The sequence below is a fragment of the Podarcis liolepis genome (genome assembly GCF_965112155.1).
Source record: "Podarcis liolepis genome assembly, chromosome: 4".
Classification (NCBI taxonomy): Eukaryota; Metazoa; Chordata; class Lepidosauria; order Squamata; family Lacertidae; genus Podarcis; species Podarcis liolepis.
The window spans coordinates 75,588,538-75,616,047 of NC_139558.1; the positions used below are offsets into that span (position 1 = coordinate 75,588,538).

Consider the following 27,510-nt stretch of genomic DNA (forward strand, 5'->3'; position numbering starts at 1 on the left):
TTTCTGGTCCTTGAACCTCTGAATAATACAACTTCTGCATATAAAACATTCTGGTATCTCTTCCTCTTTGAGATAGAAAGCAGCCTAGAGATGAAAATACGCTTGCACTCAAGCTGTATTTTTCATAATTATGCATCTTCAGGGTTTCATAACGACCAATTTAATCACTTTTGCTGTTTAGAGGGCCATAACAGCCAATCACGATAATGGCTTTGGTATTTGGTAGGAACCATTTAACGCCCAAGAGCTCTTGTTCTGAGTCACTTGATGCCACTTAAGTTTGATAGACAGCCTCTCATTAGCACAAGTTGCAAAACCTCCAGCACAAAGCTCATTCCTTTAAAACAAACTCCATTCATTGATCCCAGAAGTCTCCAAGGAAATCATTAACCTGGCCTTGGCGTGTGTATGCATGTGTTTGTCTGTTAGAGAGAGAGAGTGAGTGAGTGAAAGAAAGATCAGCACCCAATCAGGATTTGTTTCCATTGATTTTCCTCCATGAATGTTTTTATTCTCTGTTACGCATTCACTACATGCATGCAGTGGGAGGGGGTAACAAGTGAATAGGGCTTTAGTACTTCCAAAGGGAACCAAGTGAGATCATGGCTGTGGTAGCATTCAAACACAAGGCTTCTCAGCTTAATCCCTGCCATTTCCACTAGTGTTTTCCTATCTGCCCTTATGACAGAGAACCTAATGTGGAGAAAAGAACCTATAGAAAATGGCATATTCAGATGTGAAAGTGGAGAGCTTTGTAGAGGACTACAATAGTCCTGGTTCTTAATCCATCCTGGGATGCAATCCATCCTGGAATGTGGTTGGAATCAGAATGCTGGCTCACAATGTGATCCAATAGATCACTTGGTGTCTTCTTATGCTTTAATACCACCAAGTGCATACCAAGTAACAGTGAACCACAAATAACCATATCTGAACTGATTCATGAGCCATGAGTGTCTCTCAAAGAACCTAGAGATGGGTGAATCTGTCAATTTCAGTTTCCATCGGTTTCTTATTTTTTGTCCAATCTTAAATTCAGTTCTTCACATTTTCAAATCAGCTTGTGGTATTTTTTTTTTTAAGTCCTCATGGAAATCATCAGTATTTTAGTGCAAATTTCTTCAAATATACACATTTTTGTATTCCATTTTGCCCTATGTACACATTTTTTGCAAATCAATTTTCCCTAATATAATACAGTTTAGTATGCCGCATATATATATATATATATATATATATATATATATATATATTCATGAATATATAATTTTCTATGTGCACTTTAACCTAGCATGTACATCTTTGTGCTGCATATTACTTGGTTGGATAATGGCATTTGGAGAAGCACACATTTTGAAGGATGGTTGAGCTTTGGTTTGGCTATTGTTTCAGAAAGTGCGAATTAGGTTGGGTTCACCATTGAATGTGAACTTGAATTGAATTTTCTCCCCCAATCCTGAAAGAACCATACAAAAGGAATGCTACTAGCAACATACAGGATAAGGCAGCCTTTGCCAACCTGATGTTTTCCAGCTGTTTTGAACTATAACTCCCAGCCAGCATAGTTGTGTAAGCTGGGACTGTAATTCAAAACATGTGGTTGGCATCAGGCTGGCAAAGGTTAGTATGAGGTATTCATTATCACACTTTACCCTTATATAATATCAAGTTCAGAATTTGATGCTGCATACATTTGTTTGGCTCTATTAAATACCAATTCCCTAGCCATATCCTAAAAGAACACTCTTTTGTTTGTATTCTTCACTTCCCTGACCCTTGGGGAAATAACTCCTATGACTGATAATTAAGAAGCTCCCTTGATGATAGCTGCTCACTATTTCCCCCCTCCTTCCCTTAATTACATTTGTCTTGTACCCAGGCTGTTTGGACCTTCCAGTTTGGTTCAGATACCTCCTCCCTATATCTGTGACTTGTCTACTGTCCTCTTAAAATTGCTCAAGTCCCAGAGCAGATGTAGCATGAGTCAGCCCAATACTTTTTCCCTGCCTGAGGCAGAGCAGCAAATTGCAGCTGCTTCAAGTGAAGGAGTACAGAACCTAAGGCCGGCCAAGTTGTTTCGGCTCCCGAAGCAGAAAATTCCACAAGCGTCTCTTCCCCTCCCTGGCAATAAAAAATAAATTAAAACAGCAAACAATTTTCTGCCTTTTCATGGCACCCAGGCTGTGCACACACTCCTATTTACTCTACATCTGGTGCCCTCCCACCACTAGCTTTGGAATTAAGAGTACACATGACAAGAGCCACAATCCACATCTATCCTGCTGTTTCTTATGAAATACACTACTGCATTTTGATGCCTTTCCCCCCAAGCCAGCTTGGATCCCAATTGTGAAAAAGAATTACTTAGCCCTGTTTTAAGTAATGTGCACCCAGGATCCAAATTCTGTTGCCTTAGGCAATGCCTTCACTCTAGCTAATGGTAGGACCAACCAACCCTGTTCATTGCAATGGCATTTGAGAGCATCAGTGAATATTGAAACCTGTGTTCCAATTTTCATCCAAGCAACACCTACCGTATTTTTTGCTCTATAAGACGCACCAGACCATAAGACGCACCTAGTTTTTGGAGGAGGAAAACAAGAAAAAATATATTCTGAATTCCAGAAGCCAGAACAAGAAGAGGGATTGCTGCGCAGCGAAAGCAGTGATCCCTCTTGCTGTTCTGGCTTCTGGGATAGCTGCGCAGCCTGCATTCGCTCCATAAGATGCACACACATTTCCCCTTATTTTTTAGGAGTCTTATACAGCAAAAAATATGGTATATCCAAACATAGGATAGGTCAAAAACTGATTTTGTAGCTCTTCTTAATAGATAATACTTTGTTTAAGGCTAAAAGATGTGGGATTTTCTTCTCTCTCAGTATGATTGCCACACTTAAAAAAACTAAGACAGTAATAGAAAGGCAGTCTTCAGTGTGAAGCAACTTTTAAATGACTACATCACTGCTGTGGTTATTCTACCAGAAGGTTCTAATTATATCACAAAACGTACTTCAATTTTTGAGTCACTTACCTATATATCCATGCTGCAATTTTATTTTCTCAGAATACCAGAAAATTCATAGCTATTAGAATCTGCTTCCTACAACTCTGTCTTGGGGGAACAGAGGCCCATGGAGATTAAAACCAGTTGTTTGTATTGTTATGAATTTGGGGTGTTAAGTTGTGTGCCAGACTCCTCTAATCCCTGGATCCAGCAAGTGTCAGAATTTAATCAAGGCCTCTAATTTTTGGAATAGTCAGACTAACCTCCTGGTGAGGTGTAAGGAGAACAAAGCAAGATGCTCTGTGGGATATGGCTAATGGGTGGGCAATTCACGGACAGAGAGAAGGAGAAAACCAGAGTTTAAAGTTGTGATGTGACCTAGAAGTAAAGCAGCAAGCTGGAGAGAGAGAGTCAGAGCAGCGTTTGAGTGCAATGTCTGAGTTCTGTTTGAATCCAAGGCTGTGGCTATGGCAGAAAGAAGACCTTTTAGGGGTGTCAATGCTGTGAACCTGTCCTTTGTAGGCTCTGCTTGTGTCTATATGTAAATAAACCACATATCCAGCACAGTCTTCACTGTGCCTCATTCCCAAAAGAAAACATGAACCCTGGGTAAGCGCCTGCAAGCCATGGAATCTCGCTCGGAATTTGGGGTGGTGTATAATAATTTAAGCTATTGCAAAAGTATGAGCATAAGAAGAGACTTTCTGGATCAGGCTAATAGCCCATCCAGCATCCTGTTTTCACAGATGCCCATGGGAAACCTGCAAGCAGGATTCAAGCGCAACATCACTCTCCTCTCCTGTGGTTTCCGGCAACTGATATTCAGAAGCATTACTGCCTCCAACGGTGGAGGCAGATTATAGCCATCATGGCTGGTAGACTTTGATAGCCTTCTCCTCCATGAATTTATCAAAACCTCTTTGAAAGTCTGTTGGGCCATACATAACTATGCAATATCGTGTATAGGACGATATTATTTCTTTAGAAATAATAGTCATAAATTGTGGATCGTCTTATACGTGATTGGTGACAGCAGGCAGCAGGAGATTGAATGTGTGATTGGTTGCTACGGCAAGGCCTGCTGCATGTGATTTGCTCAACAACTCTGGGAAATCTCCCCCCCTCCAAAAAAAAAGTTCAACAACTTTGTGCAATTCCCCCCAACCCATTTTTTTTTTTTTGCGGTCCAAAAAATAGGGGTCGTCTTATACATGGGGGCATGTTATACACGGAACAATACGATACTTTTATCTGTCCTGAATCCTCCAACATTCAGCTTCATTGGATGTCCTCAGATTACGAGGAAGAAAAAAATCTCCATCCATTTTCTCCATGCCATGCATATTTTTTCCATTTCAGATTCCTCACCACTCCTGCATGTCCTGTCTAGTTCACATAGTTTGTGTTAGGCATCCAGGTTGTTGTGTGGGCAACAGAAGGCTGTGTCAAAGATTCTGATCTGTTGATTGTATGCTCCTAGATTTGGCCTGAGAGTTGCTTCCCCAACAGCATGTGAAAACTGAGTGCTAGGGTGGATTCCTTAGCTATCTTGGCTATAGACAAAAGGTCTATACTCTGGTCTATACTCTGGTCTATACAAAAGGCCTGTGGTCTTCTTTTTCCTGATTGCTGTGGATAAGCAGTATGAATGCAGTCTTATCTCCTGGTTGTCAAAAGACCTCTTGTACTCATTCATTGACCTTTCCTTTGCTCAGAGTTAGAGAGGAAGAAGGAATTTGTTTGGTGCCCTTAAGATACTGGAACTCCCAATAGGATTTCACACGTCTCCAGATTTTGCAATGCAGTTTTGATGCATGGAAATATGGATTTTATGGTTTAAATGTGTACAAAATACATATTTTATGGGAAAGCAGACTGAAAAGCATTGGAAAATATCTATTTTGGGAAAGCGTATATAAACATTAATACAAATAATGCTTACATTTTTCATATATGCTTTGTAATTTCTTTTTAAAAAATTATTTTTATTAAAGGTTTTCTTCAGTAACAAAAGTTTTCAATTCACAGAGTTCTTTCTAAAGATCAGTTACATTCAACGTGAGACACTACTGTTATAGGCAGTATGAGGTTGGGGGAGAAGAAAGGTGGGGAGAGAGAGCGGGGGAGAAAGAAGGGGGATAGTAAACTTCCATTCTTTTACATAGTGTATGTGAGGGGCTTTTGTGTCAGCGTTGCATGGATAGGTTCCTCATCTATAATTTTATTAGTTTTCATTGGCACTGAGAGAGATTGGGGAGACCAGGGCATGGCTGGATGCATTCAGTTGATGGCAGTGAGTTTTATTTGTGTGTGAGAGAGGGAGGGGTTTGAAGCAACTCCAGAACTGGTCCTATTATATATTTTACAAGCTAACAATGTACAGTCACACTACAAAGAATTCATAAGCCACCTACTCTCAGCAGCTAGGAGCATCATTACTAGACACTGGAGGGACCTGTCAGGAGTGAACATAGACCACTGGTACCAAGCTGTATAGGAAACATTCCCAACTAGAATAGCTAACCAACAAATCAAAATTAGCATGGGGAGAAACAAAAGAGGATACCTTCACCCCGGTGTGGCTCCCCTTTACTACGTACGCAGCCCAACAAAACAACAACATAACCCTCCCTATGACAGCATGCAAATCAATATGGCTAATTTCATATATTCTTTTTAAAAGTCCATGTAAAACAGGATGGAGCAGATGGTTGACTGAATGCCAATGAAAATGAAATGGGACAGAATTAGGCTGATCTCTCTATCCCTAATATCTATCTTCTTTGCACCTTGAACTTTATTCCTATCCTCGCTGCTCCATCAGTCACCTTTTTTCTTCAACAGCTACAGATGGATTTCCTAGCACTGACCCACCGGCTTGAAATGACATGTCCATCTGCTTTATCCATCTTACATCTCATTTATCTCTGGGTAGATGCCTTTGGCTTCAGTTAGGACTATTCCTCCTGTTTAGACTCTCTAGTTGGATTGGAAGGAACACTATCCAAGCAAAAAATGCCCTCATCTTTAAAAAGAAAAGAAAAGAAAATCCCATGCACTGGTCTGCATTTACATCCGCAGACAACAGCAATGCTCTGGACCTCCATAAGTATTTGATAAGGGATAAGCACAAGGCACATACTGTGATGTGCTGAACACAAAGCTTTCTTATCATCCAATGCATCTGTTTGCTTTTCTTCCTTCTTGTCTGAACTTCTAGCTTGCCTGCCTTTCCTTGGCTGGTGTCCCAGGCAGAAAACTCAGGACAAGGAATTGATTTTTGTCAAACGCCCAGAAAAACAAATACAGAAGAGGTGAGAGTCTTGCCTCCAGGACCCTTTTGCCTTTCCTGACTACTCTCCCATGAATCTGCTCAATAGCAGAATAATTGAAATCACTCTTGATCAATAGATTAGCCTTTCCAAGGTCCCCATTACCTGTATTAACAACGGCTCTTAATTGTGCTGCTCCCTATGAATGCTGTGGCCAAAATGAACCTTTTCCAGCTCCCGTGTTCCTGGCCTTTAATCCTCTGAGGTGGCAAATCTGTCTCTGAGCTTGAGATTAGAGAAGGGGCTTCACATGATTAAATAATTCTGCACATGCAAAAAATAAAAATAAAAAATCCTCCTACATAGACTATAACTCTTATCCTTGACATCCAGTTTTCTATATGAATAGAGAGTTGTTTTTTCTTTTTTCTTTAATGCAGAGCCTGAAGTGGTACAGGCCCTCCCATCAGAAGTCAAAGAGAAAAATAACTACCAAACTTTTAGAAGACATCTGAAGGCAGCCCTGTTTAGGGAAGCTTTTAATGTTTAATAGGTTATTGCATCTTAGTGTTTTGTTGGAAGCCGCCCAGAGTGGCTGGGGAATGAATAAATAAATAAATAAATAAATAAATAAATAAATAAATAATAATAATAATAATAATAATAATAATAAAATGTCAGTGAGAACTAGGCATGCCCACACAACAAAATGGTGTTCACTGGAGAAGGGAGGGATTGAGACCATCATTCCCACCCCCTTGTTGGAAGTGCAACAGCAGAGATCATTCAATATGCCTTCAGCAGGAGGTTGATGCCCTCGCCGTACCAGGTGGACAGAGCTAGAGCAAGTGTGGGGAACCAGTGACCACCCAGCCAGTGTTGGACTCTAACTCCCATCCACCCCAGGCAGCATGGCCAATGGCTAGGGAATTGTGGTCCAGCAAATATCTGGAGGGTCATATGTTCTCCACCCTTGTGCAAGAGGAACTGCATAGGACAGAGCCACAGAAGGTGCATTTCACTACTAACATCTAGAAGAGCCAAAATAAGTGAATTTCTTGGGGCTCTGGTGGAAGCTGATAGAAACAGGAGCATCTAGCACTGGTGGGACAGAGATGGCCAAACACTGATGCGAACCCTCTTTGGGTGCTGCTGCTGCCAGATAGACATATTTCCAAAGAGCAGAGAAACTTGAAAGTGATTCTGATATATTCTTTCTATGCCCCCATCCAAACCACTGCAGTTGGAAGTAAAAATGTGAGTCTGGTAAATTCCTCGATTGGATGCTAGCACTGTCACTCAAAGAACTACATCCCTTTCTCTGCTTTCCTCCATCTATCCGCTGTCATTTCCCATTAATTAATGGAAAACATCCCATTTCCTCTGAACATGCTACTTGGGTTAGTTGCTTGGGTCATCTAATACTACCTTGCTCTGCAAGTGCCTTCTGTCTGAACCATTGCCTGTTCCCAGCATGTGCCACAACAAGGGCCGGATTGTGATCTAATATATCTGATTTATATGCCTCATAACCCCAGACCCATTTCTGTAAATGCATCATTTGTTGATGTTATGCTTTATGGTAATGGCCTCCAGAATTGTTTATTGGCATATCTGGGGTCTGCAGTTTTATTCCTTTTACCAAACAGTCTTGCAGAATCATTCAATAAGCCAGACCTGCTGAAATAGCTAACTCATACGGACTTTGCCCCATGTAAAAAAAGGTTGTGCGAATGAGCCCAAAATCGAACAGGCATGAAGTGATTTTCTGATCAAGGTCTCAGTAACAGAAACAAAAGCGCAGTTCATCTCTCTGGGCTCCTGCAAGCTGCCCTATGTGACAAATAAAGTTCTATTTCTCATTAGTTTCATATAACAGACTGTAGCATCCTGAAATGAGGGCATATTTAAGAGCACAGTTTAGAGAGGGATTGGGAAGCCTGTGAGTCATAAATCAGAACACTGCCTTAGTTCTCCAATAGGAAGGGAATTAATCTTTCTGTCTTTCCTCTCCTTCTGCACCTCAGAGACTTCAGAGTCCAGCTCAATTATTTCTGAATCCTGTATGTGTTTCAACCAAAAAACACACACACCAAAAAACCTTCCTGCCAGCATGTTTTCTAGCCAACATTGAACCTAGCAGGCAAATGTTGAGTCGCTTTTCGACTCAGGGTGCTGCTGCTCATGGTAATGGGGAGAACTTGTAATGGGGAGAAGCATACAGAAGCTTTCAAGGACTTCCTGGGTACCATCAGGAAGGCATGCATAGGGGTGTTTGACAGGGCAAGGCTGAAAGTGCCTTTTCTGGTGCCTGGGACGGGTGTGAGAGGGGGAACCCTAGCAAGAACTAGTCCCTGCTTTGATACAGGGAAAACGAACCAGAGACTCAGGAGGGGGAAAATGAACTAAAAATGAGATGAAATAATTTTTTAAAAACCCCTCTTTTTAAGAAAGCATGCCTGAGGCTGCTATCCTAAACTTTTCCTTCTTATTATAACAACTCATCTTCCCCTACCTGCTGAGAAAAGAAAGCCTGCCAGGTTCAAGCAGAAGAGGATACACGTTACGGATATGGGAGGGAACAAAGTCTTTCCATTTCATTTTTATGGGAAGCCCGTTGAATTATGCTTAAATTGGAGCAGTTAAATACAGAGGACACATTTTCCTTTCTTAATTTGCCCCCTACTTCTTTATATAGCATATATGAATGTGTTTTATATTCGTTGTAAAAAAAATTTTGGCCATAAGAGAGGGTACTAGCATAGGATCTGTTACCCTAAACATACAAAGCACTGCTGAAGAAGTGGATATTTTATATGCCTTTATAATTGCTTCGGTTGGCAGGCAGAAGAGGATGTCATCTCAGTACATGCTATCACTCCTTTGTGGCTGCATGCACACTTTTTATAATAGAATCAATGGAGAATGAGTGCTTGCTTTTTCTACATAGTCCACACACAATCTAGATTTATTGCTCTTTTTTTACCCCAAAAAGCACTTACTGAGAAACTAGTTTCATTCTGAAAATACAAGCTCATTGCAGATTTATTATGCAGTACCCTGCAATGTGTCCATCAGAAAACAGACATAGGTGGCCCCAGCAATGGGAGCTGTATGCACACCTGCCCAGTTGTGGATGGGCATACACCAAGAGCACAATCACCACTTCCTTCTTCCTTCACCTGAGGCGTGTGCAGGAAGGGAAACACTGTCAGTAACTTAAACATGGGGAGTGTTTTCAAATGCATAACAACTAACCACACCCACCCTTGTGGACAGCAGGCTCTGCAATCAATCTTTATTGAAAGCAGTATATTGAAGACATGAATGAACGATTCGAGGTTGAGAAAACTACTTTTTTGAACTACAAATGAGTATGTGCTTACGCAGTCTCCGTGTGTGTATGTTGATGCATATGTGCATTTGGTAAGTAGAATTGGAGAGGCTGTCCCCATGCTCAACCTACAAAGATTCAGTGTTCTGCTTGCTCAAAACCAATACACATGCAATGTGCATGCATGGAGCCTCTAAAATTAAGCAGGGCACCCAAATAGGCAGATGAGCCTACAATGTGCATAATCTGTACATGCATTTGTACAGTCAGCACATTGAACATGTGTAAGTAAGGAACTAGGCTTCTTGCCTCCCCCTATGCATATTTAGTAGTCACACGTTGCACGTTCTCAAAGGTCCCTAGTCCCTCAGTTTGCAAAGGATGTTCTTCCTGTGTAATTCAAAGTCCCTGCTGGAGAATCTAGTGCCAGTATTTTTGTACCATGCATGAAGGTTAGCTAGTCCCACAATTGGGGTGAATGAATGATGTCTTCCTGGGCACAGCTATCCATTGCTAGAGAGAGCTTTTTGTCTCTAATCACATGGTTCTGGATAAACCAACCGGCACAGCAGGAGCAGAAGTGAAAGGATTCAGAGCAGCTAGGAAGAAAACCAGGAGAAGACCAGAGTAATTGCCTGTGCAAGCAGCCCTGACCTTCTGACAGCACAGATTTGAACTACAGTGAAAATAAGTATCGGAGAAGACTGAGCACTTGCTAACCAAATTTTCATTATTGGTGCTAAAGTTTTTTCACTGTAAAGAGAGATTTTGAGGATACTAGTTAGGCTTGTTTTCTCTCTTTAAAAATATACAAAAACCTTTAGAATGAAAATACATAATCATGGACAGTACAATCCCATCACTGACGCTACATAGTATCCCCCCTGTGACGGAGTGGGGGGTGGGGGTCATCTTCAGGAACCATTTAGAAGTGGTGATGAATGCATGAGGGCTGCACCCTTTTAAAAAACTTTAAGGACATCTCTCATCCCAATTATGTGAATGCAATTATAATTAAGATAGGAAATTTGCTTTTAAAAACAGACATTGACAGGGCAGTAATTAAATGTTTTGCTCCATTTCTTTTCTTCTGTTTTCTTATTTATGGAAGCTTTTAAATTTACTTCATAAATTCATCTCGTCTCAAAATAAATTATGCATTTATCTAAGAAATTTTTATTTGTTTTTGAAAAAGTGCACAAACTCCATGCTTTGTTGTTTAAAAAAACATGAGGAAGTGGTAAATTTCTATATAATGTGTATTAATTTTGCCCCATACCCCAATAATGAAGCCTTTTGCATGTGCACCCTGCATTTTTTAAATCCATATGTCTAGCCACAAGGGTCAGAAACTTGTTTTTAATTAGTATTTTTTTAATGGAACCGGATTTTCACAAGGGTTCTCATTAAATATTGTGTGACTCATTTAACAATGTATCAGTTATATATGGAGTTGCCTATGGACTATCAGTCCTCAAACTGAATGAATATTATACATGTGACGTGTATCACCAGGGATTTTCTAGTCTTTAGTGATGGGAAAGGGTGTACACTGTTTGCAAGCATATTCAGTGTCTCAAAAGGAGAAGAAAAACAACAACACACGTGTGTTGTAGTCTTAAGTCCTATTAAACAATACTGAAACCAGTGGGTTTAAACAACCCATAACTTAGTTAGGAACAAATGCTCTGCACAAATAGAATCTCTGGTTCAACCCTGACACAGACCGCTCTCCCTACCAGGTGTCAAATGCATACCCTTACCAAGGGAATGTCTGTAAAAACAATTCAAAAGACGTGACAATCAATGTAATCTGAAAAGCACTAGCTACTATGATAAAGACCATCAATATAAAATCATAATATCCACACTTACTGAGAGCCTAAAAATTCCAAAATCTTTAAATATGGTATCAAATATAACTGTATCATCAAGCAAAAGATATAGGAAATGCCCTGTGTTGCCTTCTATAAATGCACACCATACAAGTGCATCTAACCCAATGCAACAAAAAACAAAACCTATGTATGCTCCTTATCGATGCCTGCTGGTAAAATCCTTCATGCTGTAGCTCAACAAACCATACTAAAATGTGTGTTACCCAACAGGGCATATAGACCCTGCCTGATGCTTTGAAGGTTGACTGACAGAGTACTGTCAGAATATGGGATGAAGAAGAGTTTGGATTTGATATCCCCTTTATCACTACCCTAAGGAGTCTCAAAGCGGCTAACATTCTCCTTTCCCTTCCTCCCCAACAATAAACACTCTGTGAGGTGAGTGAGGCTGAAAGACTTCAAAGAAGTGTGACTAGCCCAAGGTCACCCAGCAGCTGTATGTGGAGGAGCGGAGACACGAACCCAGTTCACCAGATTACGAGACTACTGCTCTTAACCACTACACCACACTGGATATTAGTATCATATCTACAAAACTGCACACCAGATTACAGTGGCAGCTTTTAAGGCTCAGGTATACTTAACAGTTTCATCTGGTCCCAAAAGCAGCTCTATGAGTTGAGGCAACTTCATCAGAGGCAACTCGTTACCAACCACGATTAAAAAGCTTTTGAAGAGAGGACTTTGAGCAAAGGCATCACCATCAAGTATGTGGAAGCAAATTAACTACATCAAATCACTAGGAAGAGGTAGGGATAAGCAGTGCCACTTGAAACAGCTGGACAAAGTCAGAAATGGATTCTTTCAACTCTGTAGTCTATGCTGGACCTTTGCATTGCCCGGGGACATCTCAGGTTAATACTAAGCCTTATGGGGGAGTCCAGGGTATGGGAAAGCATAACTTTTAGTTTTCTCTGAATGCAATGTAAAGTCGAAGAACTGATTTTTTCCCTCTGCAAGAGCATAAAAGAAAAAGAGACAAGCCCCCTCAAGCTACTTTTGTCCCAGTGAATTGAATTGCCTAATCGAAGTGTCATATTGAGTTCTGAACACTCACAGACTCAAATGCTGTGCTAAACTCAAACTAGATAACTAGAGTAACCCTTTTTCAATGAAGGTGCCCTGAATTTCTCTTTGCTTTTACAGATGACTCATTACCTGCAAATACGAGATTTGGCCTGGACTGGACCATAACTCTTACCACATTAGGGGAGAATTTATTGTTTCTTCAGTGTAATACCCAATGGACCCAAAAAGAATAAATGCTGAATAAAAGTTTAGGTTTTCTTCCCAACAATCTGTTTATGGAGCATTCACCCTAATTTATTTGCACAAAGTTTGTGGGGAGGTTGTATTAAGTCCATTGTTTATTGAGCACACACACACACACACACACACACACACACACCAGCATTGCTATGTGGATATGTATTTTATCTAGATGGGATTAAGGAATTATTACTGTTGAAAAAGAGATGGATCAAATATATTTGATAAGCCCAGTTAGACAGGTTTGATTTGCACTGAATTGCCTGTCCCAGACAGTTGGGTGCAGCGTTTGTCCTATTACTGGTATTGCATGGAATGGAATTGGGAAAGTAAATGATGGGAATGGAATCTTCCAGCTAACTATTTTCTTGTAGGTAAACATATGGAGTGGCTCTGATTTCTGTTATGGTTCATACATAGCATATGTAAGACATTTTCACATTACATCTCATGCTAATGAGCCTGAATGCCTCCCATGGTAGATATTGATATGGCCTTTATCTAGACATTTAATATATTGCTTAGAACACTTTCTCATAGTATCTTCTTTGCACAAATGAGCATTTTCACCACAAGCCATTGCCTCATGCAGGAGAAGCATCTGGTCCCTAGCATGGGAACAGGCCAGGCTAACTGTCACAGGGCAGTGGAACTACTTAGCTGACTTTCTGCTACAAATAGTGATTCAAGAAAGCACACAGGGAGCTAATTGGGGCAAATGCTGAACATGTCATCTCGGCCCAGCAACTTAGGAACTACTCCATTTAAAAACAAAAAGATAAGGAACTTGTAATGGAAGTGTCAATAAGTTGCAGAGCATGCAAACGCATAATGAAAATACAGGTGCAAATTAATAGCTGAGGAAACCCCATCTGTTAAACAATATTCATAATATATATCCAGTCACTTAGAAAGAGGTAACACTAGAATATGTGCACAGGAAGAATGAGGCTACTGTTGACAAAGCACCCCTTCTATCCATAATTTGACTGTCACAGCAAGAAATTGGATATGGTGCCTATTCTTTCCTCCACCACAGCTAACTAAAAGAATTTCATACGGATTTAAGGTCATGATAGAACAACTTTTTGTTTGACCCATAGATTCATAGAAATGTACAGCTGGAAGGGACTCCAATGGTCATCTAGTCTAAACACCTGAAATTCAGGAATGCCTCAGGCAAAACAGGTGTGTTTTTTTTAAACTGAAGTTCAACTGAAGATAGAGGCATCTAATTATCTCCCCCCCAAACCCCCAACAACCACTAGAAAGGAGCCTCCAATTTCACTCCCATATCTTCTCAACATTCAGTGTATTTTTATTTTTTTTTACATTTCTGGCAGTAAAGTTGTCTTTCCTCAAACTTGTCGGCTCCTGAACCCTGGCAAGTGCTGCCTACTGCCCACCCTTATTACAAGACTGATCCACAGAGAAAAGTTCTGCCGTTTGAGCTACAGAAATATTCACGGCTTGATTAGCTTTGGTAATCACTGTGCCCAACATGGAATCCTTGAACGTGCTACAAAAGGTGGTCATCCAAGCTTTGAAGCTCACCATCCCAGAATATGAAGAGGGCAATGACTGTGCTGAGTAGGTGCGGTTGTTTTTCTTCTCTGCTTGCTCATCCCAAACCAATCTGTTTACCGTACAAAAGTGGCAGAACAGTCATGAAGAATGAATCAGGGGCTGATGTCATTCTGAGAAATGGCATTTCAGTTTTCATTACCAGAATACCTCCCAGAATTAAAGCTGATTTGCATTGATATTTGCCATCTGAATTATTAAAGGGCTTCTTTCCCCATACCTCAGCTCCTCTCCCTTTACCCCAGGCTTTTATGCTACAGTCGACAGCAACTGTGACAATTTAACCATCTCACCAGGGAGGAAGCCTGCTTGCTACAGGCAGCTTATGGGCTTAGAGGAACTGGTGGCTGATGTGAGAAAAAAATATGTCTGGTATATTTTGCATATCTGGTAAAAGAAAAGACAAGGGGGGAAAGCAATCCCCCCTACTTTTGTTGCGGGGGGGGGGGATGTAGATATGCCTTTACTTTCTCCTATCTATCTTCCAATTAATGGCAGAATAAAAGCACCATTTAGGATAGAAGTGAAGCACTGGGAGTCTCCTAATCATCTAGGGTTGAACTGTACTTTATAATTCTAAAAAGAAGCAATGAACACCTGCACCTCAGCTGTGGTTTTATTTTAAGTAGTTGAATGTTTTGTGAAGGGACTGACTATCTGACATTCAGAGTTTGATCCTGATTTGGTGCTGGGACTTAAACTCACTGGAATTCACTATAGTCCTGTTATTTTTATTTTGTTTGTATCATCCTTAGACATCAGTGCAATAAGCCACATGCTTCATTCACAGACCAATTATAAAGGTCATTGCTAACATAGAATAACTAAATATTGGCAAATGAGTTTAGCAGATACGAAGGGGTGGTCATCCAGAAATATACAGAAATATACCCAAGTAGAAAAAAAGGGTTACTTTGCAGGAAACTTTAGAAATGATGATGGCTCCAGGATAGATTTTCAAAGCAATGAGCATCCACTTAACTCCTGTAATACACACCAATGATCTGTACGCAATGTGGAATGACTTCCGTGGTAACATTAGAAGAGATGTCTGAATGTTGCAAGACTAATATTCCAAGGAGGAAGAAAATAAAATGCTGTGGGAGAGCAGCCCTTTGGAGCAAAATTAGGTCTTGGAAGTTAGCAGATTGCAAGCATATAACTTAATTAAGGGGGGTGGGAAACAGAACACATTTCCAATCATACCTCAGGAGCTGGCACAGTTGCACCTAGTACTGGCAACGGCGAAGGGAACGGCTGGTTACTTCAGAATTCAGTGGAGGAAACATTCTCTCTGCCTTGCTTTGCTCACATTTCTTTCGTTGGCTTGCTTCCCTTCTTCCACCCCATTTATTCTTGGCAGCATTTCCCTCCCTTGCTTATTATATAGCTTGTTTCAATGGGATAGGACCAGGCCTTTTGGATTATTATCATTTTGCTGCTGCTGCTGCTACTACTTCTGAAAACCAGCGTAATGTAATGAATGGCTAGAGTGTCAGAGCAGGGCTGGGGGAACCCCAGTTTCAAACCACCACTCAATCTTGAAATTCACAGGGTGATCTTGAGCCTGTCCCTTTCTCTCAGCGTAACCTACTTCACACAGTTGTTGTGAGGGTTTAAAGGACAGAACATACCATGCATGATGCCTTAATCTTGAACAAAAGGTGGGATAGAAATGTAACACTGTCACTAGTATTACTTAGGGGTAGTAGTAATGTTAGTAGCATTGGTAGGGGTAGTAGCTGCCTTATCTTGAGTTAAGCCAGTGTTTCCCAACCGGTGTTCCGCAGCACACTAGTGTGCCGCGAGACGTTGCCTGGTGTGCCGTGGGAGGGAGGCGGGCGAGTTGGGTGGCGAGAGGCGGGGCGGCGGCGGCGAGGAGAGGCCGCCCAGCGCGGGGCTCTCGCCGTCTGCCTGCCTGGCTGCCCGCGTTGCGCTGACGTCACGGGGCTGTAACGTGCCCCACATAGGCACACGCGGGGCGGCGAGCGAGCTCCCTCCCACATCCCATCGCCGCTCGCTTCGGCCGGCCTACTGGGCTGTCGCAGGCGGAAGGCCTGCGCATGCGCGAGGTTTTCGCGCCTTCGGGATTCCCTTCACGCCTTCCTCCTCCCGGGTCCTTGAGAGCGCGGGAAGCGGCAGCGCGAGACCGGCGTTGAGCCTGGTAGGTATTGCGCTTGCCAAGGCAGTCATTTGGGAAATGAAAACTTGCAAAGCAAGCAACCAGTTCAATCTGAAGTACGTGTATGCTTAATATCCTGTATCTGAAACCTGTTCTGCCCCCTCCCCCACACTTGGTGCCATTTTCATCTACACATGCAGCAGAGTAAGTTGACCCAGAATAGTACCAATTCAGATGGCAGATGGGAGAATGACAGTGCTGAATGCTTTCCCATGTAGAACAGTCCCTGCAAATAAAAACCTAGCATATTTGGAAGAGGGATGCTAGCCTAACCATTACCTTCTATGCTGTTACTATTTTTTTATTTTTTTTTACATAAGTAAAAAGTGACCTTTCCCCATCTGGCATGGTGGTGTGCCTCGAGATTTTTTTCATGAAACAAGTGTGCCTTTGCCCAAAAAAGGTTGGGAAACACTGAGTTAAGCCACTGTTCCACCTAGTTCAGTACTGTCTTCACTGATTGGCAGTGACTCTTCAGGGTTTTAGTCGGGATCTCTCTGAGCCCTATTTGGAGATGTTGGGGATTAAAACTGGGACATTCTGCATGAGGACTGTAAATATATTAGTTGATTTCAAAAACTGCTCTTCTAAGATGTTTCATATGGAATAATCTTTGCTTCATTCTTTGCTTCTTTGGTGGGGTGGTTTTTTTTAAAGAGTGGAAAGGGCCCTTTAATAGTTGCAAGACAGGCAAAAGTACAGCTGGTGCAGTTTCTTCCTGCATGCATGCCATGCAAAATCAGAGAGGCTTTCCCAGAAACCCTGTTTACCTTAGTCCTATGTATAAACTGTAAGGTTGGCTCACAATTTGACAATCCCCCCTCCGATTTAAGGGTGACTAAACTAAAATTAATCTCCAACTTTTCCATTCCCATCCATTTCCCTCCTAATTTCCGATCCGTGCCTGCTGTTTAATTTCACAGTATTTCTTGCTCTGTAAATTTCTCCTATGACAGCATTAATCTCCTCTAACACCTTGGCTCATATTGTCAAATTTCTTATTCTTAAAAAGACAGAAGTCAGAAGACACAGTCTGGGTTTCATTTTGTGTTTTTCGCTAATCTGAATAAGAGCGGAATCCATTTCTAAAGGAAATGGCACCTAAAGAGTGAATTGTGAGTCTGTCCGGGGTAATTGCTGAATTGAAATTGATTCTCTCCAACATCTGCTGGGATTATCAGCATTGATAACATGTGGGAGCTAGAGTAGGCACCGTCAGAAGTTGAATTTGCACACGTCTTGCTACATTCTTTGAAAAATTGTAAATCTTCTTGCTAAAGCTTAATAGGATGCAAATATGTATGAAAATTACATTCCTTGAAGATGGAAGGAAATTACTGGTACAGGTCAAGGAAAAAAACACACCTTGTAATGTAAAAGACAGTTATTTACAAATGGGTTCATACTGTCCCAAAAAAAAAGAACATTTTGGAGAGTCAGATCTATAACTATCATTTACCTGAGAATTCAGAAGTAATTGTACTGGTGTTCAGCAAGGAACCTGTGGCCTTCCTGATATTGTTGGACTACAACTTCCCAGCCAGCATGCCATGTTCAATAGCTGAGGATGATGGGAGTTGTTGTTCAGCAACTTCTGGAGGAACATAGGTTCCCTATCCCTCATCTGTGGAAAATTTCACTGGGCACAGTTAGAATCTGCATTGCCATTTTATGATAAGGCTAAAATATGCCATATGTGTGTGTGTGGGTGTGTTATAATATAGATGAAAACACTGTGGAATCATCTTGGGGTCACTTCACACTTTACATTTTTAGGTGTGCACATAAGGTTTTGTCTTGCTAAGCATCGTTCTGAAAACAGCTGATTGAAAACACATGCATCATACAGAAATATTCATCAGAAACTGGCTGTGCCTTCACATAGAGTGCATAGTTGATAATGAACCTGGTTTTGTTGCTGATTGATGTGTGATGCAGCACTTAGTCTGGAAGGCTTCAGTGTCAAGAAGCTCTTAGTATTGCCATAAGCATGTTCTTTTTCTGTCTAAGATAAATGCTAAAAGGATAAATAATCAGAAAGCAACCTCCCTATTCTGATTGCCCTGTGGGTCAGGCTAATGACAGTGCCCTTTCCAAGACAACCAACATTAAAGTATCAAAGGAACAATTAAATGGTCAATGGGCCTGGCTGGTTTCTCACTCATTGAATTCCTACTAGCATCTCTTCTTTTGTAACACAAAACGGGGGGTGGGGGTGGGGGGAGCCAACCTGTTTTCTTCTATGACCTATCTGCAAAAATAGTCTATAGAGAGACTTAAGACTGCAGGTAAGAAATGACTATTGGCACCATACTAGAAGCCAATTTTGTGATTTTGAAAGGCTCACTTTGAACTCATTATTAGAAGGGCAAGGCCTTTTCACTTTGTCTGCGGCTAGTGATAGGTTCCCTTATTGCTATATTGTATTTGCAATGACAAAGACCACATCTATTAGATGAAAACAGCTGCTAGCAGCAAGCAGAATGTCCCAGTGTTGACTGGCACAGTCTGATGTAGAAAAAATACACCCATCAACACTTTGTTGATCCAATGAGCTTACCTTTTCCTGGCTGTTTTTACACTGAAACATCCTCTGCTGGTGTGCAAAACAGGAAACAATAAGAAGCACATAGATATAGACCAAGGCTACCTACCTGTAGGGGTGAGGTGTCTCCAAGTGATAACAGGTTCAGGGCGCCCATTTGCCATACACACCAGGGTCACGTTACTGCCTTCATTCACAGTGACATCTGATGAGATGTTGGAGATCTTTGGTGGAACTACGGAAACAAAAAGGTTGGTTGGTTTTGGCTCAGCTTTTCAACTTCAGAGCAGCTCTACCCCATAGTTGGGTTACTGAGTGCCCTTCCTAATCCCCTCATTCTAAGAGTCAAGTAAAAATAACACGTTGAAGGCAAATATTCAGGTGCTACTCTCACTGATATACATTGCTGTTGTGCAACCCAACTCTCCGTACTCAGGAGCAAGCCCACTGCTTTTTTTATTATTTACTATAACTCATTACACAGGTGATCAGAATACCACAGAGTAGGGACAGGAAGAGGCAGTGAGTGACACTTTTTAGCTTTGGACACTGAAGTCTTCAGGAACTACTTCAACAAAACTTAATGTATTCATTAATGATAAACCAAGACTGTGTTCAGTGGAGTTTGCTTTCTAATAAATCTGCATGGGAGTGCAGCCTTAGGGCCAAATTGCAAGTTATGGCAGCAGCCCATATTTCAAACCTAGGTAGCACCAAATATCTGCAAAGGAGAGGAATGCTCTGCCTCAAGTGGATATACGCTGCACAGGAGAAACTGGACTCATAATATGCCTGCAGTTTTTCCGCAGCAGCCCATCTGGGCCAGCCACTTTAGCTTACTTCACTGTAGTCAGGTGGGGGAAGCATAGGAAGCTGTAGCTCTTTGGGATTTGAGATAGGAGACATTCCCAGTCCTGTCTGGAGATGTTGGGGATTGGACTGGGGAACATCTGCATGTAAAGCAGACACTCTACCACTGAGTTGTGTCTATTCCCTAAAGGGCTTATAGCAGGAGGCAGGGACAGGATCCAGCACTTTGACAGGCAGGTTCACCCCTCCAAATCACCTTCCCCACTCCTTCACTCCTGCCAAGCTCAACCCATGTTCTAAGTCTATGGGTCTGCAGTTTTAACATATATTCTGTCATCAGTGCTCCCCAACAAGTCCGAAGTAAAAGTGCCTGTACCCTTGAATTTGAGAAAGCATTTACTCATGGGATTTACTAATCTCTTTGTATAGCATACAGTTTCCATTTGAAGGTAAGGTTGCGGTGTCTTCTTCGGCATGGCAGGAAGCTGAATTTGCTGTGAAATTCCCCCTACGATGCATATTTTTGCTTCGGAATCTGTGCTTTCACTTCAAAGAGTCCTTGTGATTCTGTAAATAATCCTGGAAATGTGAACTGAGTGCAAACCAATGCAGTGTGTCATGCCAGGGCTATATTTAGCTGTGGAAGTACAGCTGAGTAAAGAAAATGTATACAATATTTGCTTGGCTCTTTTGATTTTGCTAGAGCCATGAGTCAGCTTCCAGAGCACCAAGCAGGAACTCAGGAGCACAGAGGGAATCAAATAGCTTTGCTTCACTATGGAGGCTAAAATAACCACAAGGCTGAGTCACCTTAAGCGGTGGCTTCTTAGGTGAAAATCGTGCTCTCGTCCATTTGGAAGTTTGCTGGCTAGAAGCCTTTCAACTGCTCTTTCCACCTCAAGCAGGGGCGGCCAATTTTTCCCTCAATAAAGAGATAGGGTGGCTAAAGTGATGGTCGCCAACTTGGATGGCTTTAAAAGAAGTTCAGACAAATTCAAGGAGAACAAGGCTATCGACAGCTAACAGCCACTATGGCTATGTTCTACCTCAACTGTAGGAGGCATTATGTCTCTGAATAGCAGGTGCTGGAAATTGCAGATGGGCAGAGTGTTGGTCTAGCTTGCAAGCTCACCTAATGTGACAACAGGATGCTGGACTATATGGGCCATTGACCTGATCCATCAGGCTCCTATTATGTTCTTAAGCAACTCAAGCAGATCTAAAAAGGAAGGGCCTGGGGAAACAACAGGAGTTGATACGAAGCTGAAGAAAAGAAGGTATGAGGAGAAAGCTGAAAATTAGGACTGCATGGAAGGAAATGGGCAGCTTGGAGAACTAGGCCAAGGCAACATAGGTTTGTAAGGCTTGAAGTACATGGGAATTCTGTCCATTATAGCTTAGCGTGCCGCTGAAACTAGCAACAAAAGGCTGTGAGAGCCAACAGAAAGAGTGATTGTGTGGGATGAATTTCACATACTGTGATCAGAAACACAAATCAGCCAGTTCTTTTGCATCACACTGTTTCGAAAGTCTGGGGGAAGGGTTGGTTATCGCCTAATCAAATCAGGAGAGCCTCTGAGAGTCATTTCTTCATATACAGTGGTATCTCAGTTTAAGAACAGTCTGGTTTAAGAACGATTTGGTTTACAAACTCCGCAAAACTGGAAATAGTGTCTTGATTTGAGTACTTTACCTCAGTCTAAGAAGGTAATCTGAATGGTGGAAGGGCACCAGTGGCGGGAGGCCTCATTAGGAAAAGTGTGCCTCAGATTAAGAACGGTTTTGGTTTGAGAACGGACTTCCGGAACAGATTAAGTTTGTAAACCAAGGTACCACTGTATTGCATATATTCTGTAGTCAACCTACTTTTTGAAAGTCAGCTTCTATATGGTTTATTCCAACTGCATAGAATACCAACAAAACATAGTCCTATTGGGAGCTGGTTTCAGAATGCAAGGCTTTGTTGAAGACCTGTCATTTGCAAGTGGCAGGGCAGCCCTCCCTGTTTCACTGCCTGGAGAAAACGGAAGCATTTGGCAGAGTGACCAGACTGACAATTAATAAAACTAGACCAGAATTGTTGTGTCTGAACTGATTTACAAGATGAATTAAGAAAGAAGATAGACTTTATGATCTGCCCACAATATATTAAATATCTTGGAATTGATATAACAAAAACCTGGGAAAAACGTTATAAAGCTAATTTTCTGCCATTAATCAGAAATATTAAGAACGATTTCAAAAACTGGTCTAGGCAGACATTATCATGGATGGGAACAGTGTCCTAGGTGAAAATGATAGTTCTACCATATTTTTTTTTAAGTTTTGTTTCAGACTATACCCATTTGTATTTTGACATAGAATTATTTTTTTTAAGTAGCAAAAGATGATAGCTGTACCTCATTTACAAAGTTATCATGCCACAGCATGATAACTTTGTAAATTAGGTACAGCAAGACACACACACACACCTTGAGACTGTTGATAGATCACAGCTAATTGTAATCTGGGTCTTCTACCCCAGTGTACAAAGTTTGCTATCATTTTTTGCTGTTTTCCTTCAAAGCAATATTATTGTGAGTGACTTTTCCCCTTTGACCCTTGTCTTTAACCCCCCCCCCAAAATGGAACTTCACTCCCAAGAAAGTATTTGTATAAAAATGGGGCTTTCCTCCTCAACAACTTTGACCTGAACCCCAAAAAAGTTGGGGGTAGATCACTGCCAGATTTTAATTCTAAAAGTAGATCACAGTCTCTCGGGAGTTGGCCACCCCTGATACAGAGTACCAAGATTACCATTTTTAACATATATTAAAAACATTTTTTATTCTATAGTAAAGCGATTTGCTTAGGTAGATCTGAAAGTATGGAAGATGTGGGCACCTAAATTAGCTCCTTCAATCTCACTGTGGATGCCTTTTGTACTGCACCCACTTTTTATATGACAGGAAAATCATAGAATCATAGAATTGGAAGGGACCACGAGAGTAACTTAGTCCAACCCCCTGTAAGGAAGGAATCTTTTGCCTGACATGGGGTTCGAACCCATGTCCCTGAGATTAAGAGTCTCATGCTCTACCGACTGAGCCCTACGATTGATTGACAAAACTGATTGAAAAGAACGTGCTATTCAGAAATGGAGAGAGAAAGGTCCTTACAGACTAACTGATTCATTTGAAAATGGTTCACCTATATCAGCTGAACAAATGAGAAAAGTTGGAACGCAGATTGTAATTTTGTTTGATGTTTTATGCTCATCAAACTCTGAAGTTAAAGTGCATGCTACAAGACCTTTAACATCATTTGAAAATTTGATTATTACATAGAACGAATATAAATTATTCCATCTAAACTCTATCAAATAATTAATGAGTTAACAATAAAAAAACTGTAATTCTGTGACACAGCAATGGGAGCCTGGTCTAGGGACTGTAACATTCTGCCACCCTAGGCGGCTTCCTTAGTTTGCCCTGGCAAGTGATTTTCAGCACCATCTATGTAGCACTGGAGCTGCCCCTCCCCCCGGCATCTGTGGGCACCACAACACCATCAGACATTCTCCTGGGTGTCTTTCAAGGCCCCTTCCCAATTTTATATGGGAATTTTTGGGATTTCAGGAGGGGGTTGCTTGTTTTTTGTGACATATTGGTTTCTTGTTTTGGCTGTGTTTCATTTGTTCGGAGATGTCTGCTTTTGAGCATTACCACTTTTCCTTCTTGGAAATGTGTGTGTTTTGTGTGGCCCCAAACAATTCTTGTTTTTCTAAATATGTCTCCAAATGATTGGGGGCCCCTGATGAAAGAAATGGTTGAGCAAACCCCAGAGAGGTACAGACAACCTCATAGTTCAGTTTCTTCATCTTTTTTTTAATTCAAATTTCTGATATTTTAGGCTGATTGCTTCCAAATGCCTCCTGCTTGTACAAATCTGTCCATGTGGCGACCTAACTACTGGCAAACTCCCTTGGGAAGCCTGCCACTCTTGCTTGGGAGGGCTATGATGAACATTACAGTCCCAGAATACACTCAGCCTCTAAAGCAAGACTGGATCTTACACGGTCAACATTCAGAGTCATCCACTAGTTAAAACAGACCAAAATCATTTGAAGCCTTCCTTTCTAATGGGTCCCCCCCCCACTGTGTCAGAAATCATAGGTGTTAAAAGCAGCATCGTCTTAATTTGCAGCATTGTACTAGCTTCTCTCTCCTCCCCACCTGCTTTGTATGCAATTTTTAAAGGACAATTTTAAATTGGGAAGTCTTGGCTGCATTAAGGACAATCTTGGCTCTCCTGCGCTAATAGAGTTGTTGTGGACCTTCGCAGCAGCTTGAAATATTTGTAAAGCTTTTAAAGCAAACCTGAACTACTCTAGGTGCGTGCTCCGTGATTACTGTGAAATTCGTCTGAGATATTTTAGGGAGAGCGATTTGTGAATGGAATCAAATAAATAATGGGGGAAGTTGTTTTGTACTCTTTCATTTTTTTAAAAAAAATACTTTTATTTTATTTAGCAAGCCTTTTAAACTGTATGGTCAGATTATTCTTTTTGTTTTGTTATTGCGGTATGTATTTTTGTTTTTATATTGTAAACCACCCTGCAATCTTTGGATGAAGGGTGGTATGGAAATTTAATATATATAGTCACCCAATTAGATGGAATAATATATTATTATTATTATTATTATTATTATTATTATTATTATTATTATTATTATTATTATTAAATAAGTATTGTCCCTAGTGGCTAAGACAGCTGGAGCATATGTAATATATTTAAGTTGTACATTAGGGGTAGACGTCTGTGAACTCTAACTTTATACATGCTTCCTTAATGAAGGGGAGCATACATTGGAACTAGTGGAATCTACCTCTAAGTCAAGGTTGGGAATCCTTTTTCAGCCTGAGGGCGACATTCCCTCATGGACAACCTTTCAGGGCCACATGGTGTTTGGGGCAAGAGGCTAAAGTGAGCAGAGCAACAAATATTTTTGTACAGGAGGCTATATTCTTCCCACATTTCTCCACCCTCCATCCAGGCAAAAAAAGAGGCCTTATCACAGTGCAAGGAAAAACCCCAGCCAGGTCAAGATGAGCGGTGTGGCTTGGGGAGAGTCTGGACCGCCAAAGAAGCCAATCTTGAACATCCAGAATACAGTGGTACCTCGGGTTACATACGCTTCAGGTTACAGACTCTGCTAACCCAGGAATAGTGCTTCAGGTTAAGAACTTTGCTTCAGGATGAGAACAGAAATCATGCTCTGGTGGTGCGGCAGCAGCAGGAGGCCCCATTAGCTAAAGTGGTGCTTCAGGTTAAGAACAGTTTCAGGTTAAGTACGGGCCTCCGGAACGAATTAAGTACTTAACCCGAGGTACCACTGTACATTTTGCCAAATTCAGCTGGGCTTTCTGATGTGACTTGTGGATCTGTGCCACTTTCAGCACAACCTAAGAACAATGTGCCATTATATAGAAGAAATGCCTTTGTGTAGAATCATAATTTTGGCAGTATTGTCCCAGTACTTGCATAAAATGTGCTAAAGAAAACTTCATCTCCCTAAAGGGACCGCATTAATTCACAGTCTCTGGTCCCAGTGTTTCATGCTCCATTGGGGAAAGGGTCCAATACAGTGGTGCCCCGCAAGACGAATGCCTCGCAAGACAAAAAACTCGCTAGACGAAAGGTTTTTTTCATTCGCGATTTGCCTCGCAAGACAAATTCCCCTATGGGCTTGCTTTGCAAGACGAAAACGTCTTGCGACTTTGTTAGACCGTTTAAACCGTGCTTCGCAAGAAGAAAAATTCGTTAGACGGCAAAAATTGCGGAACGAATTAATTTCGTCTTGCGGGGCACCACTGTAGTTATGTTCCTCTGGTGGGACACATGGGCATGGGTAGGTGGGTGGGGGAGCTGCTCCAATTAAAGAAACCAATAAAAATACTTAACTAACTGAGGTTCTGCTGTCTCCCAAGATAAATCCTGGCTACACCCATGGTGAGACAGCTGGGCCACAGGCTATTCATGAGCATGGAACTGTGCATAGCATTGTTGTAAGGTAGGCCACTGACAGGGCTCTACAGAAGCTGGCAGACAGTCTTTTCCCACTACATCATATCTAACCCTGGTGATTTTCAAGCTCTAGTTTTCATGACAGGAACAAGTCACATTGATGTAAATGATGAAAAGAATGAGACATGAAAACATACCAAAATCCCCCAGTGCAATCAGGGTTGCACTCAAGATGAAAGCAAGTGATTTGTTTCCACAAAACATTAGCATGTCTCTTAAGTGCCAACTGCACTTGTAACAAATGTGGGGGGAGGGAATATCTTCAAAAACACATACAGGCAAAACAGCTGCTGGAAGACAAATATCATTTTTAGACAAAGGCAGTAACTTCTGAGTGGCTCTCTTGATACTTCCTTGTTTACTACAACTGCACTAGTTTGTGAGTGAATGCCTGTGCTGGCTCCTTTCTGTTTTCATATACAAGTTCCTAGTCTCATTTCTCTGGTTCCGATAATTCCTCCTCTCTGCTTCCCTCAAGCTACTTGTCTCCTCATTCTGACCCAATCACCCATCCAAGTCCATTGCTCTTTCATTACCCTTGTGTCTTCATGATGTCAGCCATCTTGTACATAGGTGGGGGTGGGGGTGGGGTGGGGAGATGAAGATAAGGAAAGGAGAGGCAAGGATGACCCTCCTCCTTAAAACTACCCAAGTATTTGGTTTGTGTAATGAACAGGATGATTCAAACATGCATATTCTGTGGTCCTACTTTTTTCTCTGTGCTAAACTAATTTTTTCTTTTACAATGTTATATTGTAAACTGTCTTGTGATCCTCAGATGAAGGGTGGTGTAGAAATTTAAATAGATTGATAGATATAGATAGTCATCATTTTATAACTGTGGTATCCAGAGAATACTCATTTGTGCATTTGTCCAGCTGTCATGCCTAGTCCTGACCTGGTATCTCATTTTTTCATTCTAGTCTCTTTGCTTTGCTGTGTTGGACCATGTCTGAACTCCCTGTGATATCAGAATCATGAAATTGTAGAGTTGGAAGGGACCCAAAAGATCATCTAGTTCAGGCATAGGTAAACTCGGCCCTCCAGATGTTTTGAGACTAAAATTCCCATCATCCCTGACCACTGGTCCTGTTAGCTAGGGATGATGGGAGTTGTAGTCCCAAAACATCTGGAGGGCCAAGTTTGCCCTATGCCTGATCTAGTTCAACCCCTGCAATGCAGGAATCACGCTAAAAACACTGACTTTGGACCGCTGCCAGACTTTGTCTCTGGATCATATTTGGACATAAACTAATTCTCTGGCTTTTTGGACTGTGTTGTATATACAACTTATTAATGAGCTTTTGATGGAGGTTTTTATCTTCTGTAACTGGGCCCCTGGCTCCTGAGGGCATCCTTGTGGAACGTGATGGGTGCACAGCAAAGCACTACAATCAGACCTTTCAGATAAGCTCCAACCTAGTGGTTTTCAGGTGAGTCATTTCACATTTGATTCAGTTGTGACTCAACAGAAGATGTACATACTTCTCTAACAAGCTCCTTGCAAAGCCAAAATCTGGGGTTTCACACAATTTTCCCCAC

The 27,510-nt window shown here is 41.4% G+C and overlaps 1 protein-coding gene across 1 annotated transcript in view; it reads right to left on the minus strand.

Annotated features, from left to right (window-relative positions):
• Positions 1 to 27,510, minus strand: part of LSAMP (limbic system associated membrane protein) — a gene marked incomplete at its 5' end in the record, with an annotated part of 219,063 nt that overhangs the window by 140,558 nt on the left and 50,995 nt on the right. Inside the window, one exon of the mRNA XM_083500629.1 lies at positions 19,201 to 19,326. Coding sequence (XP_083356755.1) covers positions 19,201 to 19,326 — 126 coding nt within the window. The remainder of the gene's footprint in view (positions 1 to 19,200; positions 19,327 to 27,510) is intronic.